Consider the following 12687-nt stretch of genomic DNA (forward strand, 5'->3'; position numbering starts at 1 on the left):
GATGAAGATGTACAGAAGATTCAGATGTTGGCAATCTGTATGCATGTTTTCATACTGTTTTTTATATGTATGCAAATTTGTTGATCAGAATGGCTTTGGTTTTGTATCCTGAAGGAAGCAAGCAATGTTATGGCTGGAGGGGGATCTCATCCGATCAAAGCAGAAACAGCGAGGAATTGATGGAAACATTAACAGAGTTCTTTGTGGCTTGAATGACATTTCCATCAGTGACAGTCTGAATAAAGCACAAGACCTGGATCAATACAAGGAGGTAAATGTTATTAGGAAAAATTTCAAACAGACTGAAGCTGAGCTTTTAATAACTAGCTATAGATAACTTCTAGATTTGTGGGTTTTTTTAGACTTGTATTAGTATTAGATTGATTTTTCTCAGATTAGCTTTTTTTATAGGCCATAATTAGAACAAATATCCACTTAAAAAATAAAAAAGATCGAATAATATTTAAAACTGTTACAGGTAATTTTTCAAGCTTCAAAAGGTTTGCATTATTTCAAGTCATTCTCTCAGGATTTTAATTTGTTTTCTTGAGAATTAAGGAAAACAAAAAGCCAGCTTCCCTCCTGGAAACAAAAAATCTGCTTATTCAAAGTTTTTAACTAAAAATGCAGGCGTGTATAGATGTCCAACAGACTTCCTTGAAGTAAAAAAATGCTAGCATTAGGCTTGAGCATCATGAACTGATTGAGGTTAGATTCTGCAAAAGCCCTACATGAATATGTTTGTACAGAGGCACATTTAATGTACCTGTACTATGCAGAGTAGTGCCATGTCTGCAGAAGACAGCAGATCAGCCTTCTGGATTCTGATCTTTGTAAAGGAGATATTCAGTGCTTGGAAACTACACTGCCGCCAGGAGTTGATAGATTCCCTTGCTTGCATACTTTTGTTTCCCAGAATGATTGTGAAGACAAAGATGTGGAAGCTCAGGATGGGTTGACACAGGGAGATAAGCTGAATGCCTTAAAAAGTCGGCGACAGCCTTGTTCCATTACAGCTGGAGCCCTGAGGTAATTATACCAGTCTGAGGTAATTTGCAGTTTTAAATTCTCTCCATGCTATCAGATCTGTGTGGTAAGTACATGCTCTTGTTTAAGGCAGTAGTACCACCTGTACCACCTTCTGTGGTGGAAACTTCTCCAGGTATGTATCTATTAGTTGCACATTTGGTTTGTTGATCTTCTCTCCTTTTTTAACCTCTGTCTCCCTGTTTAGGGAAACCTTTTACTATGTAGCGATAAAAGATAACGTAAAAACTACTTCAAAATTTTCAAATTTATATCTAGTATTTTAAAACTTACAACTTGAACAAAATATTCTTAATCTAACTTAGTTGTCTTTCTGTAATTACTTTTCGGTACTCCCTATAGAAATTAAGAGTTTTTCAGAACCAGTAAAAATGTGAACTTTGGAATTAAACCTGAAGTAACTGTCTGTTCTTTAACTGTAAATTAAAACACCGATTGTCAATAATTCGAACTCTTATTTTTATATTTTAAGCCAACCTGAGAGACACAGATAAGATTTGGCAGAGGGGAAAGGTGTTTTATCCTTGGATAAAGATTGCTGCTTTTGTTTCTTTAGGCTTCAAGACATGAAGCTGCACACCAGGTCAATATCACAACCCTTCAGGTACTGACTTTAAAATTCTACTTCTAAATGTGTATCACTTGAATAGGGTCTTAATTTTCAGTGTTTTGAATTATTGCTAATCAATTGATGTAATTACTATTTTCAGACTTCTGAGCATAGGGAGGTAACAAGCCTTTTTAAATGCCTGCAAATTGCATGCCTTGCCCCATTAAATCTAAAATACAAATGGAAGACAAAATTTCTGTCATTATCAAGTATTAATACTGAAAAGAGCACCTTTTTTTCAGTTTTGTGACCTGGATTTCACCAGATGTCTAGCATTGGAAACAAATGTTTTACCCTTTCTTGATGTGTAATTTAAGCTGCTCAGTGTAATTTTTCTTCTATGCTTGTAGCTGGAGACTTGTACCCAAGTTTTTTTCATCCTTTAAGGTCTGATTGCTGTATCCCCTGATCTAGGGTTAAAGAAAACTCATTTTTAAATTAATTAATGTGGACAGCCATTACAGTAATAATTTGAGTAGTCCAGTGTAACATACATACAGCTCATTATCAACACATGAAGAACCTTGTCACTAAGAATCCCACCCTAGAAAGAGCTGCATGTTCTGTGCAACTTTGTGAAACTTGTCATTTGGAAATGATGCTGACCTCATGAAAGCTAAAATTTTGGGTTTTTCTACTCGTACTTGTTCTACAAACTCAAAAAGTAGTCTTAATCAAATTTACATTTAAGTTCTAAAATTTGTGATAAAACTTAAATCTATAAAAAATAGACACTTGGCTTGCATAAATTAGCAAGGTGAAAATAGCCTGTAACTTTTTAATAAGGTGCCATAGGGGAAATACTTGGAGTGGATATCTGGAAAGTTTTTGGTTTTTTGTTTTTTTTAAAAAAGTTTAAGCAGGGAAACTTGAGTTTTTGCTGTTGAGTTCTCAGAGTTGATAATTCACACTTTTTGAAATACCAGTCTATGTACTGAAAGACTATATGTGTTGGAGATGTATATTCTAATTGTAAAATCTTGCTTCTTAGTAGAACTCTGCACTTTTTTTAGGCTCAGTACTTCAGGTAGCACAGAAGGACCCGTATCTCCTCTGAAGGCCTCCAGAGTGCTGGCAGTTACTTCACCACCTGCAGAAAGAATAAGCAGACTTTCCGCGTCCTCAGGCTCTAACCTTAAAAGGTTTTTTTCTTTTTCTCATTTTGGTACAAATGCTTGCAGTGTCATACAGTGGTTGGCTATCAGTGCATCTGCAGCCTATGAAGCCCTTGCTGTTCTTTGCTACAAGAAGACTTAAATTTACTTACAGTGATCTGCTGTTCTAGCCAAACTTTAGTTGCCTGCAGATTTAAAAACAAGCAAAACCCAAAATCTATCCTACTAGTCTGAGAGTTTTATTGAGATTGTGTCATCAGAAACAGTGCTGTCTTGCTCAAGTGGGTTGTTAAGGTTTCTTTCATTTATCTCATTTTACAAATGTTTTGCACATATTCTCACAACTCTATATACTATTACTCTCAGAATACTGAGTGATAATTTTTTATGAACCCTTGATTTATTTAGCTCCATTATTACTATTTATTTAGCTCCATTATTACTATTGTCCAAAATAATTGTATATATTAAATGACACTCAGAATGATGGATGCATTTTTAATAACTGTGTGCAGAAAAATTTGCATGAACAGAGTAACCTGCTTGAGGTATTTCAGGACACCCTACTTCTAGTCTCAAATTTTTTTATATTACTTCTTGGTTGCTTGAAGGCTTGTATCACAAAGCTGATTGCTAGAACCAGAAAAAGAGTTCTTAAACTGTTCCACGTCCACAAAGTACTTTGGTGTAAATCAGATACTGCCTAAACCTTTTTAACACCATCTCCTGCATGTGTGTATGGTTTGACAGAGGTGAAAGGTGGCCATGGTGTAGTGCTTGAATAAGCAAAACTTGGAAAGTCCTTGCAAGGAATTCTGCTTTTCGTTACTTAGGAGCTAGAAAGTGAACCTGTGTGCAAACACAGATTATTTCAGAATGGTCTGTGTTATTCACCTAATGTTTACTAATTGGCTGTTGCATTTTTGTATATATCTCTACATACCTTGTGAATATTTTTTTTTCCCTGCATGTGTTTTCCATTCAGCGTTTCCATAAACTCCAGACTAGCCAGTTCTCTAGGGAACCTGTATGCTGCTTCAGATGATGATGAGAGCAAAATGACATCATTGTCCTCTAGGACAGGTTTTACTATAAGCCATATCTCCAGTCACCTGAATGGCAGCTTGCAGCTGCCACACAGAAAAAATCATGAACTGAACAACAACTTATACAACAGAAACAGCAGTAGTGGCAACAACCTGAGCAGCCAAAGCAGTTTTCACAGCGCCGTGACAGATGAATACGCACCAGCCTTCCTTTATGGGCCTTACAAGTCCTCCAGCACGATACCAGAGTCCATTCCTGTAAGTTCCAACAGCACGTTCAGGCAGCTTGCTGATGCTTTTCTCCTTTGCTTCTGAGAGCAAAACTATTGCAAAAAAATCTTAACTCAGCATAATTTTCCGACTTCCGCTGGTGTTTCTGAACAGCACCTTTGTCTGTTACCTGTCATTTCAGCTGCATTTTTTTCCATCTCCTCTAAGTATCTATTATATGGAAGCTTCGTAAAAATAAATCACACCTAAGCTTAACATTTTTTCTAACTTTTTTTATGGACCTTCTTACCCTTTAGATTTTATTTCAAATTATCCTTAACACAGTGTGTAAGTTAATTATGTGTCTTCATCTTTGTGCAGTAACAGGTTCTAAGAAGCCTTAGTATGTATCATAGTAAACAGAGGGTAGAATATCCTTAAAGATAGGGCTTATTTGAACAACTAGTGCTCTTAACTTGAAACCTACTCCTTTGCTAACACCAAATGCAGAAAGTATTATAAACAAGATATTTCTAATGGTTTCACATTGCAGCTTTCATCCCTCGACAGCTTTACTGCCTTGGGCTTATTTTGTGCTCTTTTTCTGCAGAAAAGTCTGTACAAAGAGGATGTACAGATGAACTAATGCAACTTGAAAGTGTTTCTATACAAAATTCAAAGAGAGACTAGAGAAACTTCAGCTATGAAATCAGGAATAGCTTCATCTATTCTAGGGAAGAAATAATCATATCTACTACGATAAATATAAAACCAATTTAAAATACCTGGTTTCCCAGGATTTGATAACCTGCTAATTATAAAAAATAGTACACTGTTTTTAAGATTTTGCCTATGATTAAGGGAGCCTGTCAGCCTCTCTCAATTGGTTCTGACACTTAGGATTTTTATTTTTCTTACTGGGTGGGAATAAAATAGGTTTTGTGTAAAATGAATTTTGGAGTATTGCGCATCACTCTTCTTTTTCCTTACCACTGATAAATTGTTTCAGTATAAAAAAAGTTCTGGTATTATACCTGCTGTGTTGTGTGGTGATTCTGTCTTAAGACAGCTAATAACATACATTGCACATAACTGGGGTGTCCTGAGAAAGGTCATTCATGGCCTGTGTTTTCTTCCTGCAGAAGTGGAGACCCTCCTCTCTTGTTAACAGCTGAGCTGTGGCACCAGTTATGGCACTCACAGTTCAGAAGCCACATCTTTGTAGCTTGGGAGTATGAATTGCTATTTCTGAGGACAGATGACAGTAGGAAATAAAATCTCATTATTCCATTGTGGAATTAAATTGCATGTATGACTGAAACCTAATCTATATAAACAAAACATTAAAGTTAGTTGAGGGAATGTGATTCTGTATTTTCTAACTCAATGCGTTCTTCCTACTTCTATCCTGGCAGAATCTACTTGACCAAAAGTGGCTCTTCAGAATATTTGATGCTTTCAGACTCCTTGTTTAAAAAAAACCAACAAAATTAGTTTCTTATCCACTACAGTTTATCTAGAAATAAATGCTGATATTCCATGTTCTTAGAATCACTGTTTGGCATTGAGTTTAAACTTTACTTTAAACAGCAGCAGTAATTTATTTGTTTGCAACGGAATTCTGGAATGTTCCCACATCTTCATCTCTTAAATTTGACTCTGTTTTTCCCTACTACATGGGATTGTAATAAACTATATATAATTGAGATTTTTCAAGTAAGATGTAGAAATCATAGTTTTTCTATGATCAAACAAGTTCTAGAACAAGAGGACTGTTCTTGTTGAACTAATTCAATTTAATTGCTTCAGGCATAGAGATGAGGAGAGAGGCGAAAATCTGTATAGCAAACCAGGAATGTTTGAGATACACTGATGAGTCTTAGATTTGTTCATGCATTCTTATTGCTCTGTAAAGTCATCCTTTTTAGGTGTTCCCAGTCTTTAATTCAACATGCTTACAGAAATTCAGTCCTCAGGAGTTTGGTCCTCTGCTCCTGTTGAGTATACTGGAACTAAAAGTCAGTGTACCAATAGTGGGTGAGAGCAATCACTCATCTGAATAAATGGTAAATTGGCTGATTTGATTTTTTTTTTTATAATGTCTTACTTTCAGTACTGTCTCATAGTTAATGTATTGAACAGTAATGCTTTGGAGAGTCAGCCCATTCCCATTCTTTTCAGTTGTTTCTTTTGTAAATTATATGCTGCCAGCAGCATTTTAAAGGCTTTTTTTCCTTATTTTACTTAGAACCACATACTATGCATGATATTACATGCAGCATCCTAAGAGGAAGAAATTCCTTGTAACTGTCATGTGACTTAGTCATGAAAATAAGCTGACATCATTCACAATAGCCCAGAATTTACAAGGATATACCAAATGATAATGTAAAGCATTACAGAACCAGTAAGCCTGTTTTCCTCAAGCAGCTTAAAAGGTTGAATGTAAATGTAACATCTTAAAAGCTAAGAACTGTCACCTCCTTTGGAGAGGTAGTTGCTGTAACTTAATTCTACAAATACTTTTTAACAGTGAGAGCCAAGTTTTTGGGCTTGTTCCATAAGCATAGGACAGGAAATTAAGTATGTGTGACACTTCAGGGATTTTGTGTCTAGATATTTACAAAATTTTAGGATAGTGCTGTGTTTCTCCTTAATCTCATAAACCCTCGAGGTACAATATAGTTGGCATTGGCACAAAAGTTCCCCAAATCTGTGTGGGGAGAGGGGGTGGTTTACAATGTAACTTCCAGAATTGTAGCATGCCTTTCTTAGTTAAGGATGACTTAGGAATGGGGAGAAAAGCAAGGAATGTTGGTTACTGTGTAGTTTAAGGAAGAAGAAAGGAGCAATTCATGAACTGGTGAAATTGCCAAGTTCACAGCAGAGAGGTGCTTACAGTGAGGAAGGAAATTGTCTCTTTGCAGTAGAACTATTAAGTCACTTAACACATTAAATTAAATATCTGAGGCATACTGTAAAGTTTTAGGTTGAATGGAAAACATTTTTAAAGAAAAAAAACTTTCTAAAATGCACACCTTCTAAAACTTTCTAAAAATCTCCTGTTTTAAGAACATCTAGAATTTTCTTCCTACATATCTTAATGACTTTAATAATGCATGGAAGGATATAAGGGATATAAAGGATATAACTTTGAATAATTCTTAGCTTGATGTTGCTTGCTCTTGAGGAGTAGAGGTTATACACAGTTAAATGCAGCAAGATCTTTAAACAAAATTCTATCTCTAATTTTCTCTGAAGAGTGAGGTGAGCTAAAAATATTATGTATTATATATTATGTATTATATATTATATATTTTATGCTATGATGTGAGAAGCAGCATTTCTTAGCAAGTCATGCCATGCAAAGTCTATGTAACAAAGTGCAATGATTTACCTGTGAAGTAATATTTTTTCAATACATAATAATGGCTAAAAAGTGTTCCTGTTTGTAATGTTTTTCAGATATGTTCTGATTAATGCATTCACTTCTAAATGTACCCTGTAGCCCTGTGCATCTCTGCCAGTCACAGAGGAGTGCATTAAATTGTTACCTATTTTATGCACAATTGACTGAGTGCAGTTACTGTGATGTCCTGAGGTTTAAGACAAGAGTAGGTTTTTCAATCATTTAATCTCTGAATGCTTTCAGGTAGTGAGCAGCTTACTGGCAAATTCAGATGCTTTATTTTGAGGACAACATAATTTTTCGGAAAGATTAGTCCCAGTGATTCAAGAGAGTCATGCTTAAAAGTATTTCACTTTTAACCTGAAACTTCCTGTATCTCTCTATCTATAGCCCTTTGTTATCTTCTTTTCTTGTTGTGGAGATATCTCATGCTACTCATCTCAACTTGATTTTCTTTTGATAAGTGAAGTTAGCTCAAAAATACTTTTGGAAAGTGTTCAAATTCTTCAGTTTTTTAAAATCTTTCTGGTCCAGAAAGCTGCTACTCAGTGCTATCCTGCTTATAAATACATAGCTTCTTTTATTTTCTTTGACTGTAATGCACTGGGACCCATGGGGGAAAAAAAGTTTTTGCCATTGATAATAGTGACTTCTGTTTCTTGTATTTAAGTGCCATGCCCTGCATTCCTCAAGGGATTTTTGTTTTGGTTTGGGATTTTTTTTTCTTTTCATGTGAAATTGTGGAAAAGCATCATGTATTTTATTTTTATTTGGTTGGTTTTTGTTCTTTGGGTTTTTTTCTCCTTCTTCTCCCCTCTTCTTCTGGGACCAATTAACCCACCAAGGAAGCTTGGTTTTTCCTTACCACTTCAGCCACAGACATGCAGCTGTTTTGCTTTTGGTGGCACTTAGCAGTGGTCTGAAGCTTATCGGCAAAATACAGAATAGTATCAAGATACCAGTTCTGGCAGAATTCTTTTAAAAACAGAATTCTGTTTAATCATTTCCACTTCACTGCTTTAGATGCTGAAATTACTTGAAAGTCGTGACAGCCCAGCCTAGGCTTGTTGCAGTGTTTGTGTTCTTTCTAATTGGAGCACATCAGGTGATGTACCTGACAGAAGTCTATTACATGTCCTGGTGCTTTGTTTACTCACTAGGCTCATCAAAGGACTCTTGAATGATACTGATTAATTCCCTTTCTCTTAATTGCCAAAATCTCCCTTCCCTCGGTTAGATAGCAAGGTAACCAGCTGTAATCATGCAGTACTTTTATTTTAGAAAATCACCTTATCACTTTTACTTGTATATCTTTGTTATCACGAGTGGTTCAGGAGCATTTTGAGATGGCTAGGACAGCAATTATTCAGTTCTAGTTTATGTTCACTAAACTCATTAGGGAGTTTTTCCCCCAGTATGCAGGAGAAGGTTATTCACCAATCTTGTTTTGCAGTGAAACGGCATTAATGCTGCTGTTCCACATTCCATTTAACAAAAAGGAAGAAAAAAAAAATAACCATGACTATAACTATTGTTTTCAGACATGTATTTTTCTCTAAGGTTTTTGTCCTTCATCAGTGCAAACTTATAAACCACTTTATCATGTTTATGCTGATGAGCTAGAAGAAAAGCTTGATTTTTAAAGAAAAGAAAAAACTTGCTGTTTCAGTCAAATAGAATAAATATTTTATTTTACAAAGTGTGTGTTTTGATTAACAGAATCTCTCACAATAACAGTTTGCAGAATTATTCTCTTCAGCTATAATTACACTTAAGGTACTGCTATAAGGTTTTTGCTTTGTTCTTACAATAGTTCTAAATCCAAATATCGCTCTTTAAAATGTATTTTTATTGGTGAATATGTAACTGGGTAGTCTAGAGATGAGTCACCTTTTGCTTCTATAGCTGTCATGGAAACTGGCAAGATGGAAACATTGCCAAAAACTGAGAAGTGTTGGCAGTGTTTTAAAATTCATGTACATAATCTTTACCTGTAGCATGGTTTTTCTTAATAAGAACTTACCATTAATGAAAATAGGACAGGCTTTGCAAAAACCAGACAAACACCAGTGCATCTTGCTGATGTGTAAAGTCAGGATCACTTCATGTGTGTGCATTTTCTCTAATGCATCCTGAGTTAGTTTAGTGGCTCTTGTGTATTCACAGTAGTTCTTGCCTGTGGCAACACTCCTATTGCAACGATGTTTTGAGAGAGCTGCTGCACAATTCAAAAACATAAGTTACATTTTTGCAGTTATCTCGGAAAAGGGCATGTTCAAATCCTGAAAAATAAGCCTAAATGCTATAAGGGTTATTCTGTCTTGAAACAGAATTCAAATTCAGGCTGACTTGGTCCTGCAGTCTCATGTCTGCAAATACAGTTCTAGTGTCTCAGCAGATTTGGTGCTTATATTCTCTTCCACGAGGCTTTCTGTGCCTTCTCTTGAAGAGGAAAAATGAAAGTGATCTAAGCACTTGTTTCAGCATAAACTTCATTAGATATCCTTAACTGTAGTGAAACTATCTAATTCTTAGTTCTTTGTATAAATGTCTGTTATTTGAGTATAAAATGGCAAGCTTGACATGGCATGGGACCACTGTAGGAATACACGCTGAGATTTCTTCTCCATTAACTGATTTTATACTCTCATTTTTGCAATTCAGCAGTCAATTTTCTTTGGATTTTTTTTCTTTTATTTTTAGCTCTGTTTTAAACAAGAAACTCAGTTTTAAACAAGATTGTCTTAAATCCAGCAAATTGTAAAAAGGGATTGGATTTTTTTGTTTGCTTTTAATAAAGCTTTCAGAACCATAGGCCATACTTTGAGTCATGGCAAATGTAAATTTTAAAATAGAAAACTGCTCAAAAGATTTAAAAGAAAAAAGGAAGAGAAAACCACAATTACAGGCTTTGAAACTTTACAATCAATCTCTTCAGACATGTGAAGAGATTTCAGAGAAGTAATACATGCTCTTAAAGTGCAAAATAAATCAAAACAACAAGCCTCTTCTGCTATATTTAAATTTCTCAAACTCAAGTGTGAGTTTGCATACTTTACAATAGCTCAGTTGCTACACCTATCACTATGCTTTTAGTAATAAAAAATTATGTGAAGTCACATAGATTAATCTGAAAAAAGTGCTGTTCAGATTTAATTATTTCCCTATATAAAGATTTTAAGACTTTAGGAAGAAATTTTAGGGATGTGAAGTAGAGTTATGATGAGGGTGGGAACACACTGAAAAACGTATTTCTCCATTTGAAAGTAAACAAACTCTGCCTACCCATCTGTAACGAAAATTACCAAAAACACACTACCCTGTTTCCAAATAATATATGCTGCTGGATATTGGGTAGTTTTTTATATGTTTTCTTGATTTTTTTTCTCATATTTTTGTAACTTGGATTACTAACAGTTTAAGAATTACAGTTTAAACTTCAAAATCTTTCATTTATGGTTTGCTTCTTTTATTAAAATCATTATGTAGAATTCCTGGTTACTGCTGTGTGCTGAGTGAAGGGCTGGTGTTCTCAGTTCTTTGTTACTAAGTGCTTTTAAGAGTGTACAGTGCTTTCTGGTCATCTTTCATCTGTCAAAGCATAAAGTAATCTATTACTGTGTAACATATGAGAGGAAATAACTACATTTCTTGCCTTTTAAAGTGTTTATTGATTAGCTAATTAAGTGTAACCATATTTCCAGTTGTTAAAATACATTTCTTAAAATGCGAAGCCTTTGAGGATCACTAAGAGAGGAGAAGTTTCAAGTGCCCATTAATGAAGGGATATTCCTTCTGCCTTGCTCTTACTAAAAACAGACATTTTTTAGTCAGTGGTATTCAAATCTGTATGCTGACATCACTTTTTCTACCTAGGGAAGAATATCCAGATGGTCTCAGCTCTTTGAGATGTGAACATGCATTTAAAAGACAACTTTGAAAATACACACTGAGACTTAAAATATAGGGGGAAAGTAGCTGGTGATACTCGTTAGAGCTGTAAAGGTATCTATAAATGTATTACACACTTCTACTGGCAGGTTCCACTGTGGGTGCCAAAGAGCATTTTCTATAATGATTAGTTTGGAATAGTAGGAAAATGGAAGAGAAGACTGTGAGAATCCAGTCTGTCATAGGAGTCATGTTGCTCTCCCATAGTTCTCTAATTCTGAAGAACTGATTCAGTTTTAAAATACATTTAGGGGTTTTATTTGCTATTTAGTTATAACCATACTAATCTGGAACAGCTCATCACTGTATAAGATTCACATTCATCAGAATGACTTCTTAAACATCTGTATAGGAGCTAGTAAAATGATTGGATACCGTCTAAGCTGATTAATCAGTTTTTAATAAAACTTCAAACTTTAGTAGAAACAGAAATGTAAATAAATACAGTAGAGCACATTATGGTTTTCTGTTAATTATACTGACTCATTACTAATCCAGATGAACCATTTGCAGTGCTTCATTTTCATCTGGTTTTGGTAATCATACATAAATTTATCCATCTGTGTAATTACTGACTTTTTTCCTCAATAATGAGCTACATCATGTTTTCCCTATATCATTACCCGAATCAACATCTAAAGTAAGCTGACTCTTACAGTAGCAGTTGGATTCTCATTCAGGATAAGTGGAAACAATTCAATTACAGTAGCATTTTAAAAGACTTGTAGCACTTTCTTTAATACTCTGAAGAAACTGATTTGAAAAATTAAGTGTAGATATAGGAAAATTTATGGACTTTACTCAGATTTTAATTTCTTCTATTTTATTCATCTTTACCTATGTAGAGATTCAGGTCCTCCTTCAACTCTTTATTTTTCTCTTTTCTGTCCTTCCTCTACTCTTTAAGTGAAAAATACATGTTATATACAAATAAAACCTCTCCAGTGAGTTTTAATCAGTTTTTCTTCTCTGCACAGTCCCTTCAGTCTGAATATGTTCAGTACTAAAGCCTTGCTGCTTTGGTGAAACCTGCTGAGCTCTTCAAGTCTGTCCTTCATGATGGAGAAGAACTGAAGAAATGAAGCTGCTCATTAAAGGAGGAACCTTCAATACAAGATGTATTAAAATCTTAACACCAAGAGAAGACTTCTTAACAGGCAGAAATTTATTGTTAATGACTACTGCAGATGCACTGAAGTTGAATTTATGGAAATTACTACCCCATGTTATATACAAATCTAATTTTTTTATGTTGAGACAGCTTAAATATATTTCTAATGAGTTCCATTAAGACATTTA

The 12687-nt window shown here is 34.8% G+C and overlaps 1 protein-coding gene across 4 annotated transcripts in view; it reads left to right on the plus strand.

Moving 5' to 3' along the window:
* Positions 1-12687, plus strand: part of CDC14A (cell division cycle 14A) — a 52498-nt gene extending 39811 nt beyond the window's left edge. For 2 of the 4 annotated variants that reach the window (XM_086841732.1, XM_086841734.1), the window contains 6 exons: positions 115-271; positions 917-1029; positions 1604-1651; positions 2671-2799; positions 3758-4076; positions 12366-12687. In XM_086841732.1, coding sequence (XP_086697858.1) covers positions 115-271; positions 917-1029; positions 1604-1651; positions 2671-2799; positions 3758-4076; positions 12366-12395 — 796 coding nt within the window. In that variant the 3' untranslated portion in view covers positions 12396-12687. The remainder of the gene's footprint in view (positions 1-114; positions 272-916; positions 1030-1603; positions 1652-2670; positions 2800-3757; positions 4077-12365) is intronic. The other 2 variants (XM_086841735.1, XM_086841736.1) reach the window with 1 other exon arrangement.

This window comes from Cyanistes caeruleus, chromosome 9 (genome assembly GCF_971803275.1).
Source record: "Cyanistes caeruleus chromosome 9, bCyaCae1.hap1.1, whole genome shotgun sequence".
NCBI lineage: Eukaryota > Metazoa > Chordata > Aves > Passeriformes > Paridae > Cyanistes > Cyanistes caeruleus.